General features: G+C 48.0%; 1 protein-coding gene across 1 annotated transcript in view; it reads left to right on the forward strand.

Moving 5' to 3' along the window:
* The first annotated feature begins 11,775 nt into the window (after nucleotides 1–11,775).
* Nucleotides 11,776–15,797, forward strand: part of rhbdl1 (rhomboid, veinlet-like 1 (Drosophila)) — a 50,675-nt gene continuing 46,653 nt past the window's right edge. Inside the window, exon 1 of the mRNA XM_056297625.1 lies at nucleotides 11,776–11,931. Coding sequence (XP_056153600.1) covers nucleotides 11,866–11,931 — 66 coding nt within the window. The 5' untranslated portion in view covers nucleotides 11,776–11,865. The remainder of the gene's footprint in view (nucleotides 11,932–15,797) is intronic.

Genomic DNA, 15,797 nt, shown 5'->3' on the forward strand with positions numbered 1-15,797 from the left:
AAGAAGCGGAAAAGCACATAAATACCGAAGCGCGTAAAAGCCGAGTTCAGTTTTCTAGCTGGTGTGATGCTGGGCAAACAGTCCATTTCTGCAGACTTCATGCTCGCTCTGGCCCAGTGGCTGGTGCTGAACAACAGCTTGTGGGCCGTCACCCTGAAAGGCTTTTGTCAAACTGTTAATACAATAGGAAAAGGCACATCAATTCTAAGTGGCTGCAGTTACATGTTGCCACAAAAAAACTAATGAGCCCTTTGCTTGCATGAATCCATCATGAATACTTTTAGCACTTGCCTGCCTCAAAGGGAGGAGGAGAGGTGGTTGCAGACCGCTCGTATCAGCCCAAATGGAAATGCCGCAGGGAGAGAGAGAGAGAGAGAGCGAGAGAGAGACTGACACAGTGGAAGAGGGCGAGCAACAGAGGCTACATGAGTTTATTAGTCTTTGTCTGCAGGAGGTAGCAATGCTGAGCTGGGGCTATTTCTGGCCCTTGCAGGCACACACACGCACACACACACACACACACACCATGTACACACGTGCATGGACGCACAAAGACATCCAGTATGTGTAATTATCTCTGTACAGCTGTGTCACTGATAAGGAAGCGGCGAGGTGGGCAGAGCGCCATCTCTGAGACATGTTATCATTAGAGGCTGCTTCATATCGCTGCCCGTGTCATCCACTCCCCATCAGGCTTATTTATATCGCTTCTGTGAAGCCCCGCGAGGGTGGATGGATGGACGGATAGATGGGGAGGGGTCTGAGTACTGTCTTGAAAAACGGATGTCAAACCTGTATCTTCCCCTCGTCATCCTCGTACCAGCTGCACCGAGATGGGTCTGGTCATTTAATTCAGGCACACTCGTGGCCTGTGTTTCTTGTGTGTGTGTGTGTGTGTGTGTGTGTGTGTGTGTGTGTGTGTGTGTGTGTGTGTGTGAATCCCAGAAAGTACAGGGAGGGTGTTTTTGCTGGCGCGGAGGTTAAATAAACCCCGCCGGTTTTCTTCTTGCGGTCGAGTCTATTGCATGATGGCGAAGGCAAAATGAGCATGCAGTGTGACCGCCGCAGAGCCTGGCTGGCTGGCAGTCAGGGCCGCCAAGATGATTCACAGGGTTAACGGAGGTTTCTATGGCAATAATACCAGATCCTTTAAAGACCAGAAGCTACCGAGCCCTGCTCAGACTCCATATCTACTTATCCGTGGTTGTTACACTACCCCCCCCCCCAGGAAGCGCATCCCCGTCCTTCAGCATACGAGCTCCCTCACGCCTCTGGGCGCATGTGCTTCCGATGGCCTCACGGTCTCACCGTCCCACTTCTGACACCAATGTGGCGAGTTCGGGGGGGGGGGGCAGCCGGGACACAAACCTGTCCTGCTTTTATCTGGATTGCATGCCTGTCCCTCGTCCATGTACCTGTCTGTGTCTATTTCTCTCTTTCCCTGCGTCTGTCGATGTCTCTCGCTAATCGACTCACTGACAGGATGTGTCACTGACAGGATGTGATGCCACATTAGGTCACTGGTTCTCAACCTGGGGGGGAGGGGGAGTCGCGAGATGGTTGTGGAGAAAACAAGCATGAAACTGTCCAGACCCACCGAGCACCTGATGTGAAAAATAGGTGTACTGTCTCTTTAATAGCTGTGCCGTCACAGTACAAAAGGCGGTGTGCTCTGCACTGGCCTTCAGTGTACTTCAAGACTTCTTTGAGAGAGCAGTACACTACTAAATGTCTGTTTAGTCGATGATAACAATCATTCTTCATATCGGGATCAGCATGGAAAAACATTGCAGGCACTGGATGTTAAAGAAATCGAACATAAATCATTGTCACCTTTAAAAGCACATTCAGTTCATTGTCATATTAGTCACTTGAAGACATTCATCAGCAATAACGGCTTCTGTGCAAGTAACGGGGATACTACATTTCACGTGGAGGCCTCTTAAGAGCACCCTGACATCCGGCGGTCTTGGTGGCTATTGTGCGTGGAGGAACTTTTGTCATGGGTGGAGCAAAAATACGGCTAGCACTTTTGCTTTCTGGACCTGGCTCACCTCAACCTCGACTTTAGCCGTACCGGCCATACCAGGTTCATATCAAGTTACTAGCTAGCTGCTAGTCCTCTGTTGGTGTGACATCATCGCCAAACCCAGTACCCGAATCCAGCAGTGAGCATGCTCCATGGAGTGAGGCCATAACACGCACTAGTTATGTGCAGCAAGTAGTTGGATGGGAGCAGTGTTCTCAGGTCAGGGCCTGCTCCTGCTCCTGCACAATAGACTTGGGGCTGGCCTGAAGTCCGGGGGAGAGGCTGGCAGTAAATGGAGGTCAGTCCGCACTCCCATCCTCTTCTTTGCCTCCTGTTCCAATTGTCTGGTTTTCCTCCTTTCCGTTCTACCTGGCTTGATTCTCCGTATCCATTCCCTCCTCTCTCCCACCTCCTCCCTAGCCGACCGTCTTCAGTCCTGCCGTCTCTCTCCTATGGCCCCTCCCTCTCTGTCTCCTCCTCCTCTCTGTCATGTTACAACCCCCTCACCCACGCCCACCCTGCGACGTCCTTCCTTCGTCTGTTTATCAATTTGTACCTCTCGTCTCACCATCTCTCCATCCATTCATCCATCCATTCATCCCCCATCCCCTACCACCTCTCTTCACCTCACCTCACCCCCCCCAACCTCCTCACCCTTTCTCTGCTTTCCTGTGCTTTGGGGGGGGGGTGTGCCAGAAATCGGTGATACTCAGTAACCATGGCGATACATGCAGCTTGTCAACGTGCCTTGTCCGCGCCCCTGTTGGATCGCTTCAATGACTACTCCCCCCAGCCCCTACTCTCTCACTCGCCCCCTCCTCTTTCCCCCTCTCCATTTTCTCTCTCATTTTTCCTCTTGCTTTTCTTTTCACTCTCTCTGTCTCCATCTCTTGTTCACCGTTCTGATCAGTCATAAACGCGCTCTCTCGACTGAGTGCTCATTCATCCATCTACGCCCTCCTCATTTGGTTAATTGATAATCCTAATTGGCAACGAGGAGCCGACCCCCCCCCCCGTGTGTCCCTTCTGTGTGTTCTCACCGCACACGGTCTCCCCCGACCGTGTTCTCCCTTATAAGGTCAAACAAGACAGGGGGAGGGTTTATCCACAGTGAGGCTCCTCACTGTCAACACACACCAGGTGTGTGTGTGTGTGTGTGTGTGTGTGTGTGAGAGAGAGAGAGAGAGAGAGAGAGAGAGAGAGAGAGAGAGAGAGAGAGAGAGAGAGAGAGAGACGTGCAGACATATGGAGGCTGACAGTAATCACGTCTCCCTGAGTCTCTGCAACCCCCCTCCCCCCCTTACTCGTCGAAGGCACGTTACAATCAAATCTATCTCCCCTCGACGGTGAGTGGCTGCAGACTGCTTGTGTGTGTCGCAGCCCTCGGAGAGGAGAGTACTTTTGGGGTGGGCGGAGTTATGGAGCCGACGTTCCATTTTACGTTGGTCTCTCCTCGGTGCTATGGACTCTCGTCTTTCACTCCCTGCGCCTCCTCTTTCTCCCCTTGTTTTCAGTTTCCCACACATGATCCCTTTCCCTTCTCTCTCTCTCTCTCTTTATATCCCAGTGGAGCAGGCCTTGAGTCCTGGCCGCCGTCCTGGTTCTGTGGACCAGGGGAGAATAACGGGTCGGGTTTAAATGAACCTCCGCGGATAAAGATGCAGTTGAAGGGATTATCTATAAATAGATTGGAGACGGTTTCTATTTTTTTACGCCCCTTTTCTCCGGCTCGTTTCTTTACGTTTGCGGGGGGGGGGGTCCCGGTGTGCTTGTGATGATTAAAGGGTGTGTTTGTGATGTGGGGGGGGGGGGGGAGAGACCGGGAGGGCGGGGACACAGCGGACTGATGACGTGTCAGCGTTTGAATGGGCAATTTACACGGGACAGTTTTGTGTGGGTTCTTAACACGTAGACGTGCCGACAGCCCTCTCCTCGCACCTGCTATGTGTGACCGGTGAGATGGGGCTGCGTCGTTGTGTGTCTGTGCTATCGATGAAACTCGCACCCCTCACGGTGTGTGGATGGTAACCGGCCCCGCCATGCTACCGTGGTGCGTGGCGACACACGTTATGACAAGTTAAAAACAGTAAGTCTCCTCTTTCAGTCCCCAGCACCAGACATGTGAATCGGGAGATGGGGCATTTTTAGCGAGGGCCTGTAAACTTCGGGGGAGGAATGAGCTGCCGCCGTTCATAAAATTAGCCAAATCTGTTTCAGCCCCTCAATACATATAAATAATACCGTAGCGTTCACCGCGATAAAGATTCGCCGAGTTTACAACCGCACGACGTCTTTATTCTCGGCTGTTCTTGGCCACAACTCGCCATTTAACTCGACAACCCACTCGCGCAAAACGACGAAGAACACTCGTAAGGGGTGAGCCAGCCCCCCCCCGCTCCACCAACCACACCCCTCCCCCCGCTCCACCAATCACACCCCTCCCCGCTCCACCAACCACAGGCGCGCACACTGTCCGACATAACATGCGTTCCTGTGATTGGTAGAGAGCCGGGGGGGAGGGGCGGCAGACTGACTCCACCAATCAGCACTCCCAACCGTACCGGATTTATTATTATTATTAATTATTATTATTATTAAGTTGTTGTTGTTAGGTATGTTATTATTATATTGCTGTACAAGTGGCGCTCCTATCCACACCTGTAATAATTCCGTAAGCCACACTCGCAAACACGTCCATTTGCTGACGTTTGTAGGAAGCCGTTGGGCATCTGGTGAGCCACGGGCCCAAAACGATGATGAGGTTTTTAAACAGACGCGCTTGTTTAATTGAAACAATATATATATATTTAATCTACATATAGTCAACGCACTGTAGAGACGGAGGACAGGGCGGGTTTGATTTATGGGTAGAGAAATGTTCACAGGCCTTGTTTTAAAGGTGTGATGTGTAATATTTCGGCTTTCCTGAGGCGTAATGCGACTAGTAAATATAATAATATGATGAATAGATATCATAACATGACAAATGATATTGGTACGGGTTACTGATTGGTGCTGATTTTGAAACAAAGTAAATTGCTTTGGCCCCCACTCCCCCGACTCTTCAGATTTCTGCATTCAGAAAACACAGTCAAGGTCGGCTCTGGTGTTGTTTTTGTTGTTGTTTGACGCCCTGTCGCCCAAAAGACTTGGCTGGTGATCACAGTCTTCAGAGCACTACGCAGCGGTAGCGGTACACTGGTATCTGCTGAAGGTGTTTAGAGAGCGGTCGGTAGTCATGCTGGGCATCCTCTACCTTTCTGTTTGACTTAGTTTGTCTGGCTGTTATTCATGTTCCTGCACACTGGACGTCAGCACTCGATAATCAAATGCTGCAGAGACCCAGACAGACGTCAGGTAGACAACCTGGGTTACTTTGACAGGTATACTAGAAACTGCTACTGTAGTACTCGAGTATGGACGCGGTGTCGAGTCTGCATTTTGAAGGTCTCGGTGTCATGTCGGGCTTCACAGCATGGGGACTCAGACTTGACTCGGTCTCACACGGTGCGGACTCGAGATAAATTTTCGAGACTGGTCGAGTAAAAGACGTTAATTTACTTTCTAGTTTTGAAATTCATATCTTTAAATCTTCCCCCAAGGAGATCAGTGAAGTACAATCTAATCTAATTTGTTTGTTGTTGGTTTTTTTTTCTTCATTATTATTAATTCATATCTCTGAAACAGTGGAAAATTGAAATCTGATACATTTCTTCCTTGGCGGGGGGGGGTAATATTACATTGTTGTGATTTTTTTTCTTTTACTACAATGGTAGATGACTACAGATACAGTCATGATGTTTGATTGGACTTGGTGTCAGTCTTTACACACATTCTGACTCCACTGGGCTTGACTAGGACTCGCCCATTTGGTCTGGACTTGGGTGGTCTTGACTAAAAGGCATCAAGAAACTGTAGTCCATTTCCTGTGTTGTTACTAACTCGTTTGATTAGCTGTATCAAGGAAGTCATAGCATCGATATGAGTCGCATGTGTGCGACATGCGAGTGTGTGTCAGCTGTTGACATCTCAGACGTGTGTCGCTTCGTGTTGCTGAGAAACGTGTTACATTGATGGTTGATGTGAAAATAAAAGGAAACGTTTCATCCCAGAATTATGTGTTGTAGGAAAAAGTAATTATCTTTCTCTTCGTCCGCTTGTAGTGGCGAAACATACATTTAAATTGAGTGAAGCACAATGAAATCCAGGCCATTAGTCTCTGGCGGGCGGTGCACAGGCCCACGTTAATAAACCGTTAGAAAGTGCTGAGGAGAAGAGGATCAGATGGAATCAAAGTCTTGCTCGTGTTCAAGTAGACAGCCTTAGAAACATCTCTGTAAGACTAAAGCCTGCTACACACACACATGTTTTCTCAAGGAGAGACATGTATTCATGCAAGTATGCACACACACACACACACACACACACACACACACACACACACACACACACACACACATACGTGTGTGTGCTCTTGCACTAGAGGATTTTCTGCTCACTTTGTTCTGTAGTCTAGCGGTAGAGCTTTCAGCTCAGAGCTTCCTGCTGTGATGACTGACTCCAAGTGTTAGATCAGAACCAAGAGCCTGTGTTGTCTATGTGGCACGACTCGTCGCAGACGGCGTCCCAACTAAATGAAGTGGAGGAGAGCCCCGTCTTCTCGCAGATGGACGTCATTTACATTCACGTTTACATTTACTCATTCGACTTTAATGACTTTAATATTAGGGCAGCACGGTGGCGCAGTGGTTAGCACGGTTGCCTCAAAGCAGGAGGGTCCTGGGTTCGAGCCCCAGGATTGTCCAACCTCGGGGGTTGTCCCGGGTCATCCTCTGTGTGGAGTTTGCATGTTCTCCCCGTGTGTGCATGGGTTTCCTGCGGGTGCTCTGGTTTCCTCCCACAGTCCAAAGAGATGTAGGTCAGGTGAATCAGCCGTACTAAATTGTCCCTAGGTGTGAATGTGTGTGTGTGTGTGTGGGCCCTGTGATGGCCTGGTGGCCTGTCCAGGGTGTCTCCCCGCCTGCCGCCCAATGACTGCTGGGATAGGCTCCAGCATCCCCACGACCCTGAGCAGGATAAGCGGTTTGGATAATGGATGGTGGATGGACTTTAATCTAAAGCAATTTACAAGAGTCAGTAATTAGTAATTAGTCAGTATTAGCAGATAAATTCACATGTCACCAAATGGCATCACAGAGCACCATGTAGTTGTCATATCACAGTAGTACTATATGAAGTAGTAGTAGTATATCGGCTACACATTAGTCATATCATAGTCAAGAGTGCTTGTCAAGTCAGGTACAGTCAGTGTAAGTCTGCCTTAGATTGTCAAGAGGTGAAGAACGAGCGAATCAAAGTACAAAAAAGGTGAATATTGCCCCAAAAACATTAAAACAGGCAAATTATGGCATAATGGCTGCCGTGCATCACCCAGGTGGGTGCTGCACATTGGTGGTGGTTGAGGTGGGCTGTCGCTTTCGGTGTGAAGCGTTTTGGATGTCTAGAAAAGTGCTATATAAATGTAATGATGATGATAAGAACATACAAATGGCAAGTACAGGTACAGTACAGGGCTCAGTAGTAGTAATAATGGTGTTGAAGTAAGGGTACATGGACTCTGCAAAGTGCCATCAGAGATCATTTAAGGATTCAGGTTGACCTGGAAGAGAAGTTTTTAGGCCTTTTCAGAAGGAAGGAAGCAAGTCTGTAGCTGTATGATGGAGGCTGGGAGTGTGTTCCACCATTTTGCTAGGAGAAAGGTCTGGATGGGTGTCCCTTTGGTAGAGGGGACATATGATAGATCCCACCAGATGCAGATTGAAGAAGTTGAGCAGAAGAAGTTGAGCAGGAGTGTGTTGCGGTTCATTGAACTGCGTGGAACACCAGCAGCAGGGTTTTGAACTTTACACGAACTGCAACAGGTAGCTAATGTAAGGACGTACGGAGAGGTGAGACACGTGCATCGAGACAGGTTAAAGCCAGGCGTGCAGCTTCGCCCTGTATTCTTTGCAGCGGTTGGATTGCATGGATTGGGAGTCTAATGGGAAGTGTGTTGCAGTAGTGTAACTGTGGGAGAACCAGAGCATGGACCAGGAACTGGGTAGTGTATTCTGGTAGATGCGAAACAGGAAATGGCAATCCAGTGGGACTGACCCCAGACTGATGCAACATCTGAAAGACGACTTCATTACCCCTCACACACACACATACACACAAAGCCCCAGGCGGCATGATACTGTTGGTTTACCATCTGATGCTAATGAGGGTGTTAGCATTCAGGAAACCGGGGCAGGCAACGCAGGCGAGGGCTCTTTCTGTGAGGTCTCTAACGCTGTTGATCGTCCCGAGGCTCTCAGTGCCTCACACTCAGACAAACGGACGGGCTACACAGAAGCTGCCGGAGAAAATGAGCCCTCAACAGGAAAGCAGTTGAAATGGATTTCAGTCATCTCTGTTGTTCTCTTTCTGTTTCGAGTGTATGTTTGTCTATGACTATGTCTGTGTGTGTGGGGGGCGGGGGTAGTATTGGGAAATAAGAGCAGGAAGTGAGTTAGTAAGCAGGCAACCCATGCCCATTTAGGAAAACCCGTTACAAAAACCGCGCATGCACACGAGCGCACACACACAACTCCGTACGTCACAGGCCCGTTTTTAAACCTGGGAGCTTTTTCAGTCCGCTACATCCTATGACACTCCCTCTCTCAAATCAATTACGGCAAGCAGCCGTGGCACTCGGCATCTGCAGTAATAACCCGCGGGGCCGTGCGCCTCCGCAGGCGAGCGGTGATTAATGGAAGCCGTGGTGATTGGGGGGGCCGCAAACACGGGGACTCGCGCCATGGAGTGATGCACCCACTTCGGAGATAAAGGCTGGGAGAGAAAAACACAAATAACAACCTTATCCGTCGCTTCTGTGGGTTTTTTTTTTTTTCCTGAAATTCCCCCGCCCGAACCGCAGCTCACCCGCGTGGGTTTCCAGTGACAACGTAAGCCCGCTCTGTCTCCCGGAGGCCTCCGCCGTGACTGCTGTGGCCCTGCTGTGGCCCTGCTGTGGCCCTGCTGTGGCCCTGCTGTGGGCTATCCAGAGCGCCTCCTGTGATGAGGGGGAATGAGCTGACTGGTTCATCGGCATCACGGCAACAGTATGGTTTTAGGACACTAAATCGCTGCCTGCTGTGTGTGGGAGTTGGTCTTTATCTGACCTCTGACCTCTAACCTGTCTGTGGGGAAAGAGTAGAGAAAAGAGAGTCAGAGCGTTTAGTAAATCTTACATTTTTATTGGACATAGTGGATTTATTATGCAGCGATGTCGCCTTTGCTCAGTTTACATTTCTGCTTTGTTCCCCTTGTTTCTCTTGGCTGGATCCTGTTGTTTACCCGACCTCATCCTCCCTGTGGAAACGATGAAGCCTTCTGAGAGTCTAACTCTTATTTAGGGCTATATAAATAACCTGGACTTGACTACCTGCAGCTGCGGTTGTTCACTCTTATCATTCAAGTTTAACGTCGTCTGATCAAAGTATTATCAAGGCTATTATTATATTACCATTAACTTATCACTGGACATACCTGATATTTTATACAAAGGCTCCCCAGTAGGGCAAAGAGCAATTATTACTGTCATTCTGTTTATTACTGTTCTTGATCCTATTTTGGAGCTGCTTCAGCCTGTATTATGACAGGATCAGTGGCGTTTCTGGCCAATCTGGTACCTCCAACCCCCCAAAAAGTGCCATCTTCAGGGGAATTAACACTTTATTTTACCGTCATAAACACGAAATAAATAAAAGTGCAAGAGCAGGTGTTCAAAAAAGGTACACAAAAAAGGGAACTAAAAATTTTGTGTGCAGTTATAAAATAAATGATTAAAAAATATGGAATATAAAATAAATTAAAATATAAAAACAAACTATTAAGGTGGAACATGTGCATCTTGCTCATCATCTCACTCATAACAAATAAATTAATCTTAATGCGTGTGTTAGTTTTATTTTTCATCATTAAAATTACTTATAGATTGACTTGCCCCCAATATATATATATATATTTTTTTTTTCCTGGGGGGGGGGGGGCTGGAGCCCTAGGCGACCACCTAGGTTGCCTATGTGTAGAAACGCCCCTGGACAGGATGGCAGAGAGAGACAGGAAAAATAAAGTGGTGAAGTGGGGATTAGTCCAACACCAAACATGCTGTGCATCTTATTACTGTCAAGATACACTGATCAGCCAAAACATTAAAACCACTGACAGGTGAGTGAATAACACTGATTATCTTGTTACAACGGCACCTGTCAAGGGATGGGATATGTTAGGCAGCAAGTGAACAGACGGTTGTTGAAGTTGATGTGTTGGAAGAAGAAAAAATGGGCACGCGTAAGGATCTGAGTGACTTTGACAAGGGCCATATTGTGTTGGCTCAACGACTGAGTCAGAGCATCTCCAAGCCAACAGGTCTTGTGGTGTGTTCGCGGTATGCAGTGGTCAGTACCTACCAAAAGATGTCTAAGGAAGGACAACCGGTGAACTGGCGACAGGGTCATGGGCACCCAAGGCTCAGTGATGCATGGGGAGCGAAGGCTAGCCCGTCTGGCCTGATCCCACAGAAAAGCTACTGTAGCTCAAATTGTAGAAGAGTTCATGCTGGCTATGATGGACAGTTGTCAGAATACTGTTCATCACAGCTTGCTGTGTATGGGGCTGTGTAGCCACAGACCAGTCAGAGTGCCCTTGATGATCCCTGCTGAAAGTGCCTACAATGGGCACATGAGCATCAGAACTGGACCTGTGGAGCAATGGAAGAAAGTGGCCTGGTCTGATAAATAGCTGGGTAAGAGATGGCACCAGGATGCACTATGGGAAGAAGGCAAGCCAGTGGAGGCAGGGTGATGCTCTTTCCAATGTTCTGCTGGGAAACCTTGGTTCCTGGCATTCATGTGGACATTACTTTGACAAGTATCACCTACATTGTACCTACATAACATTGTTACAGACCAGGTACACCCCTTCATGGCAACAGTATTCCCTGATGGCAGTGGCCTCTTTCAGCAGGATAATGCCCCCTGCCTGCTTAGGAATGATTTGAGGAACATGACAAAGAGTTCAAGATGTTCCCTCGGCCTCCAGATTCTCCAGATCTCAATCCGATCGAGCATCTGTGGAATGTGCTGGAAAACCAAGTCCGATCCATGGAGGCCCCACCTCGCAACTTACAAGACTTAAAGGATCTGCTGCTAACGTCTTGGTGCCAGACACCAGAGGACACCTTCAGAGGTCTTGTGGGGTCCATGCCTCGATGGGTCAGAGCTGTTTTGGAGGCACGAAGGGGACCTACACAATATCAGACATGTGGTTTTAATGTTTTGGCTGATCGGTGTAGTTTTGTTTATTGGCTACCACATCAAGTATGTACACTCTATATATGTATATATGGATGTGTGTTTGTGTGCTCATTCACATACATTGCTCATGGGCGAATATGTGTGTAAGAAGGTTTTGGACATGCACTTGCACACGCAGATATCCAAGCCCCTTTGCTCTATCGTTGTCTCTGTAAGCTGTGAAAGATGAGCCAAAACGATCAGCACCATCTGTGATGAGTCTGAGCTGTTGATGTTTCATTTTAATGAGTTTGGTCTTTTTTCTCACAGTGAAAAACATTTTTTAAATGCAATGTAAATTTAATGAAATGTTCATATCCAACTGTTCTGAAATCAGGCTTTTTGTTGTTGTTTTTTTGAATGCAGCTGGATCCAGAGAACACCGGTTTCATCGCAGTGGAGAACTTCACCAACCTGGTGGAGCACCATGAGCTGCAGCTGGACCCGTCCAAACTGGACATGCTGTTCGCTTTGGTCCAGAGCAATGAAGAAGGACAGGTCTGCTACCAGGAGCTCATTGAGCTGGTGGGTGGACACACACACACACACACACACACACACACACACACACACACACACACACCAACACCCTCGCAGAGTGAGAGAGAACCTCCTTCAACTGGTGTACTTGGGTTCATATCACCACGTTACTAACAATCCACCCTGCAAATGTGCCTTTGTGCAAGATATTGAGCCCTTACCTACACAGGGCCCCCGAGGTGAGAGGTCTTTAGCTGACCTTTGACCTCACTGTTAAGGGGGTGAAGCCCATTTCTTCTGTGGAGATCAGTTAGTTATCTCATTACTACCGCTTATCATTGCCTGGTATTGGTCTTTATGATGACCATGATAATGATGACTACCTTCACTCATATGGGGGAGTAGAAATAGATTCACAGTAGATACACACAGTAAAGATGTCTTATCTGCTCCCAGTCCTAGTTCCATAGCTAGCTAAATAGCAAATTCCATTGTAACAAATGGATCAATAAGATATAACTTAACTGAAAGCATAAAACACACACACACATACACACACAGTTATTTGATTCCAGGAAGGTTAAAGAATCGATTTCGTCCCTCGCTGAGGAGAGCCAACCAGCTTTGCGCCGGCAAAATTGACCAAACCACCAAAGTCTTTAGTCCTGCAAAAAAATGAGGATCAATCTTTCCAATTAAACGTATTGATACACACACGCTCCACATACACACACCCCATTACACACCCACGCCGCGCTGACAGACGCACTCCATCACAGCAATGCAATTTTGATGATCACAACTGTAATTGGCCCCATTCTGAAAGCAGTCGCAAGGAAACATGCACACACATACACACACACACACACACACACACACACACACACACACGAGCGTGCCACATTTTAGCGAGAAGACACAGATATACTGCAGTGTAAGTCCACCTTTCAGAGACAGAGCACCAACGTTATTACATCTTCACATTATTTTATTACTTATGCCATTTTTACTTGAACTTTTCATATTACTTTTCTTAAATTTTGTTTCATGATGTCAAAGGTCACCAGGAGAAATCGATTCAGTCAAAGTCTAGTTAATGTGAACACTTAAACTGTCAACACGGACTGAGCGGTCTGAATTGCACTCGCCATATGGTTTAGCGTGGATCAGCTAGCGGCGACAGCTAAACGTTAGCTCAGATAGCATAGTGGTGTAGATTGCTAGGTGTAGTTGGCTTTGCCTTTATCAGAAAACCAAATCTGGCACCGTTGTTTGATGGCGGACATTTCACCATGTAATGCTTTTTTGTCTTAGGTCATCATGGTCTACTACTACTATTTTCGACGGCTCCCGTTAGGGGTCGCCACAGCGGATCATCCGTTTCCATCTCTTCCTGTCTTCTGCATCTTCCTCTGTCACACCATCCACCTGCATGTCCTCCCTCACCACATCCATAAACCTCCTCTTTGGCCTTCCTCTTTTCCTCCTCCCTGGCAGCTCCATATTCAGCATCCTTCTCCCAATATACCCAGCATCGCTCCTGCACACATATCCAAACCATCTCAATCTTGCCTCTCTTGCTTTGTCTCCAAACCGTCCAACCTGAGCTGTCCCTCTAATATACTCATTCCTAATCCTGTCCTTCTTCATCACTCCCAGTGAAAATCTCAGCATCTTCAACTCTGCCACCTCCAGCTCCGCCTCCTGTCTTTTTCTCATTGAGCGCAATGAAGGTGAAAAATACGAGCGGGCCCACAATGTCCAAGGTAGCAGTGCAGCTAGGTTGCTCTCCGTCCACAGGGAAACACCAACTCAGCTGGTGCACAGCAGTTCCTCTGCGCATCATATGTCGTCGACTTCACTTCGGTTCTGATTTTCATTTGGTTTCTGATTTCGGTCCTGATTCTGGTCGAATTTAAAGGCGTTTACATTCTCCTGTCTTCTGAAGGTCATTAACTTAAATGGTGGGGAGGCAGACAGATGAATGTGGTATGTGTCTTTGTCTGTGGTGGGCTCTTGTTCGGCAGCTCTCGGCGGCGTCTGTCCCAGTCCGTCGCCCTGAAAGGGAGGCAAAGATTTTTTTTTTTCGCTTGTTCATTCGACTGCTCTCCCCCTAGCTTATGTTTATGGTTGCGTTTTCATGGGGAGGGGAGCAATCTGATTCTCACCCAGCCTGCAACTGAGCTGCCTGCCTTCAGCTCCCAGCAGCACGCCACTGGAAGCAACCGGATTAATTCAACCAGCGTTATTTCCTGGCGTCTTTTCCTCTTCTTTAAGCTCTTCTCTCTCTTTCTCTCTCTCTCTCTCTCTCTCGCTCTCTCTCGCTCTCTCTCTCTCTCTCTTGCTCTCTCTCGCTCTCTGTGGTTGGTTTATCTGCTTGGTGTTGAGCACTGGTTGCAACTCATTTCCTCCGTCAGACAACAGTGCCGCAGAAATGAGACATTTAAAAACCTTTTTCCTTCTCAATCTTCCTGTGTTGGAGCTGGACTAACCTTTCCTCGCCATATCTGAAGTGATACCCCCCCCCCCGAGTCACCAGCCATGAATTTAAATACATCTTGATGTTTACCTCTGCGCCTCAAAACCACCCACCTTGTTTTCAACCATTCCCTATGAACCTTGCTCTTCACATCTCCACCTTTTTTCTCTCCTTCCGAGCTCCTTCCGGAGTGTCAGAGCGTGCGTTTACGGGTAAAAAAAAAAAGAAAAAACGAAAAACATTTCATCAGAATTACAGGTTTCGGCGTTCAGCCGTCAGCCCAAAATGCAAATTACCTTCGATTTGCGCGGCGGTGAAAGTAGCTGTCAGTAATCTGAGGTAATTTGAGAACACCCGGCCTCACAAGTGATATCGACTCCCCCGAGTTTGATTTTAAAGATATGCCTGACACGTGTGTGCAGAGAGCACACGCAAGGAAGCGCGCCAGAGACGACTACACACACACACACACACACACACACACACACACACACACACACCTTTCTACACATGCATACGATTTGCATGTATTAAGTGCAGGCAGACGCTCTCACTAACACATGATCACAGACGGCGGTGTCCTCCCTCACCGTCTCGCTTACAGACAAACTCCCATGTGTGCCCACGCCAACACACACACACACACACACACACACACACACACACACACACACACACACGTTCATGTATGAGCTGACGCAACATATTTGCTGACTAATTCAGAAGTCACTCACATGTTATGGAAATGCTAATTGCGATGCTGTGCAGATGAGCCCGCTCTCACCCCGCTGGCCATGTGACGCGTGGCGGGCCCCGTGGGAGCGAGTTCTCTTTTTCAGGTTGCCATGGCGAATGTTTCCTGTGTAGGGTGACATTTTTTTTAACCAGGTCACCGATGAGTCCCGCTGGCCCTGATCGCTCGCTCTCGCTCTCTCTTTTCCTTTCTCCATTTCTGTCTCCCCCTCGCTCTGTTGTCTTGTTTTCCATCTCTGATCTCTCTCTCTCTCTCTCGCTCACTCTCTCTCTCTCGCTCTCTCTCTTTTCGTTTCCAAATTTCTCTGTCTCCCCCTCGCTCTGTTGTCTTGTTTTCCATCTCTGATCTCTCTCTCTCTCTCTCTTTCAGTCCTCCATCTCTCACTCTCTTGTCATGAGCTGTATCTCTGATCTGATCTGTTTGTCTGTTTCTCTCTCTTTCTCTCTCTCCAATTCCTGACTTTAAGCAGAGATTTGCTAGATGAAGACACTTTTTATTCAAACTACCTTAAAAGGGTAATAACTGCTGTCTGTCAGCACTGGAGACACGTATGGGAATTGAACCCCCAACCCTGGCAGTGTTTTAGGTGCCTTGCTGTGGCTGGTCAAGTCTCTTTATTTCTCTTTCCCATCTCTGTCCTTCTCGTCTCTCTCCTCCATCAGCCCCTTTCTCTCCTCC

The sequence above is a fragment of the Lampris incognitus genome, chromosome 17 (genome assembly GCF_029633865.1).
Source record: "Lampris incognitus isolate fLamInc1 chromosome 17, fLamInc1.hap2, whole genome shotgun sequence".
Taxonomy (NCBI): Eukaryota; Metazoa; Chordata; class Actinopteri; order Lampriformes; family Lampridae; genus Lampris; species Lampris incognitus.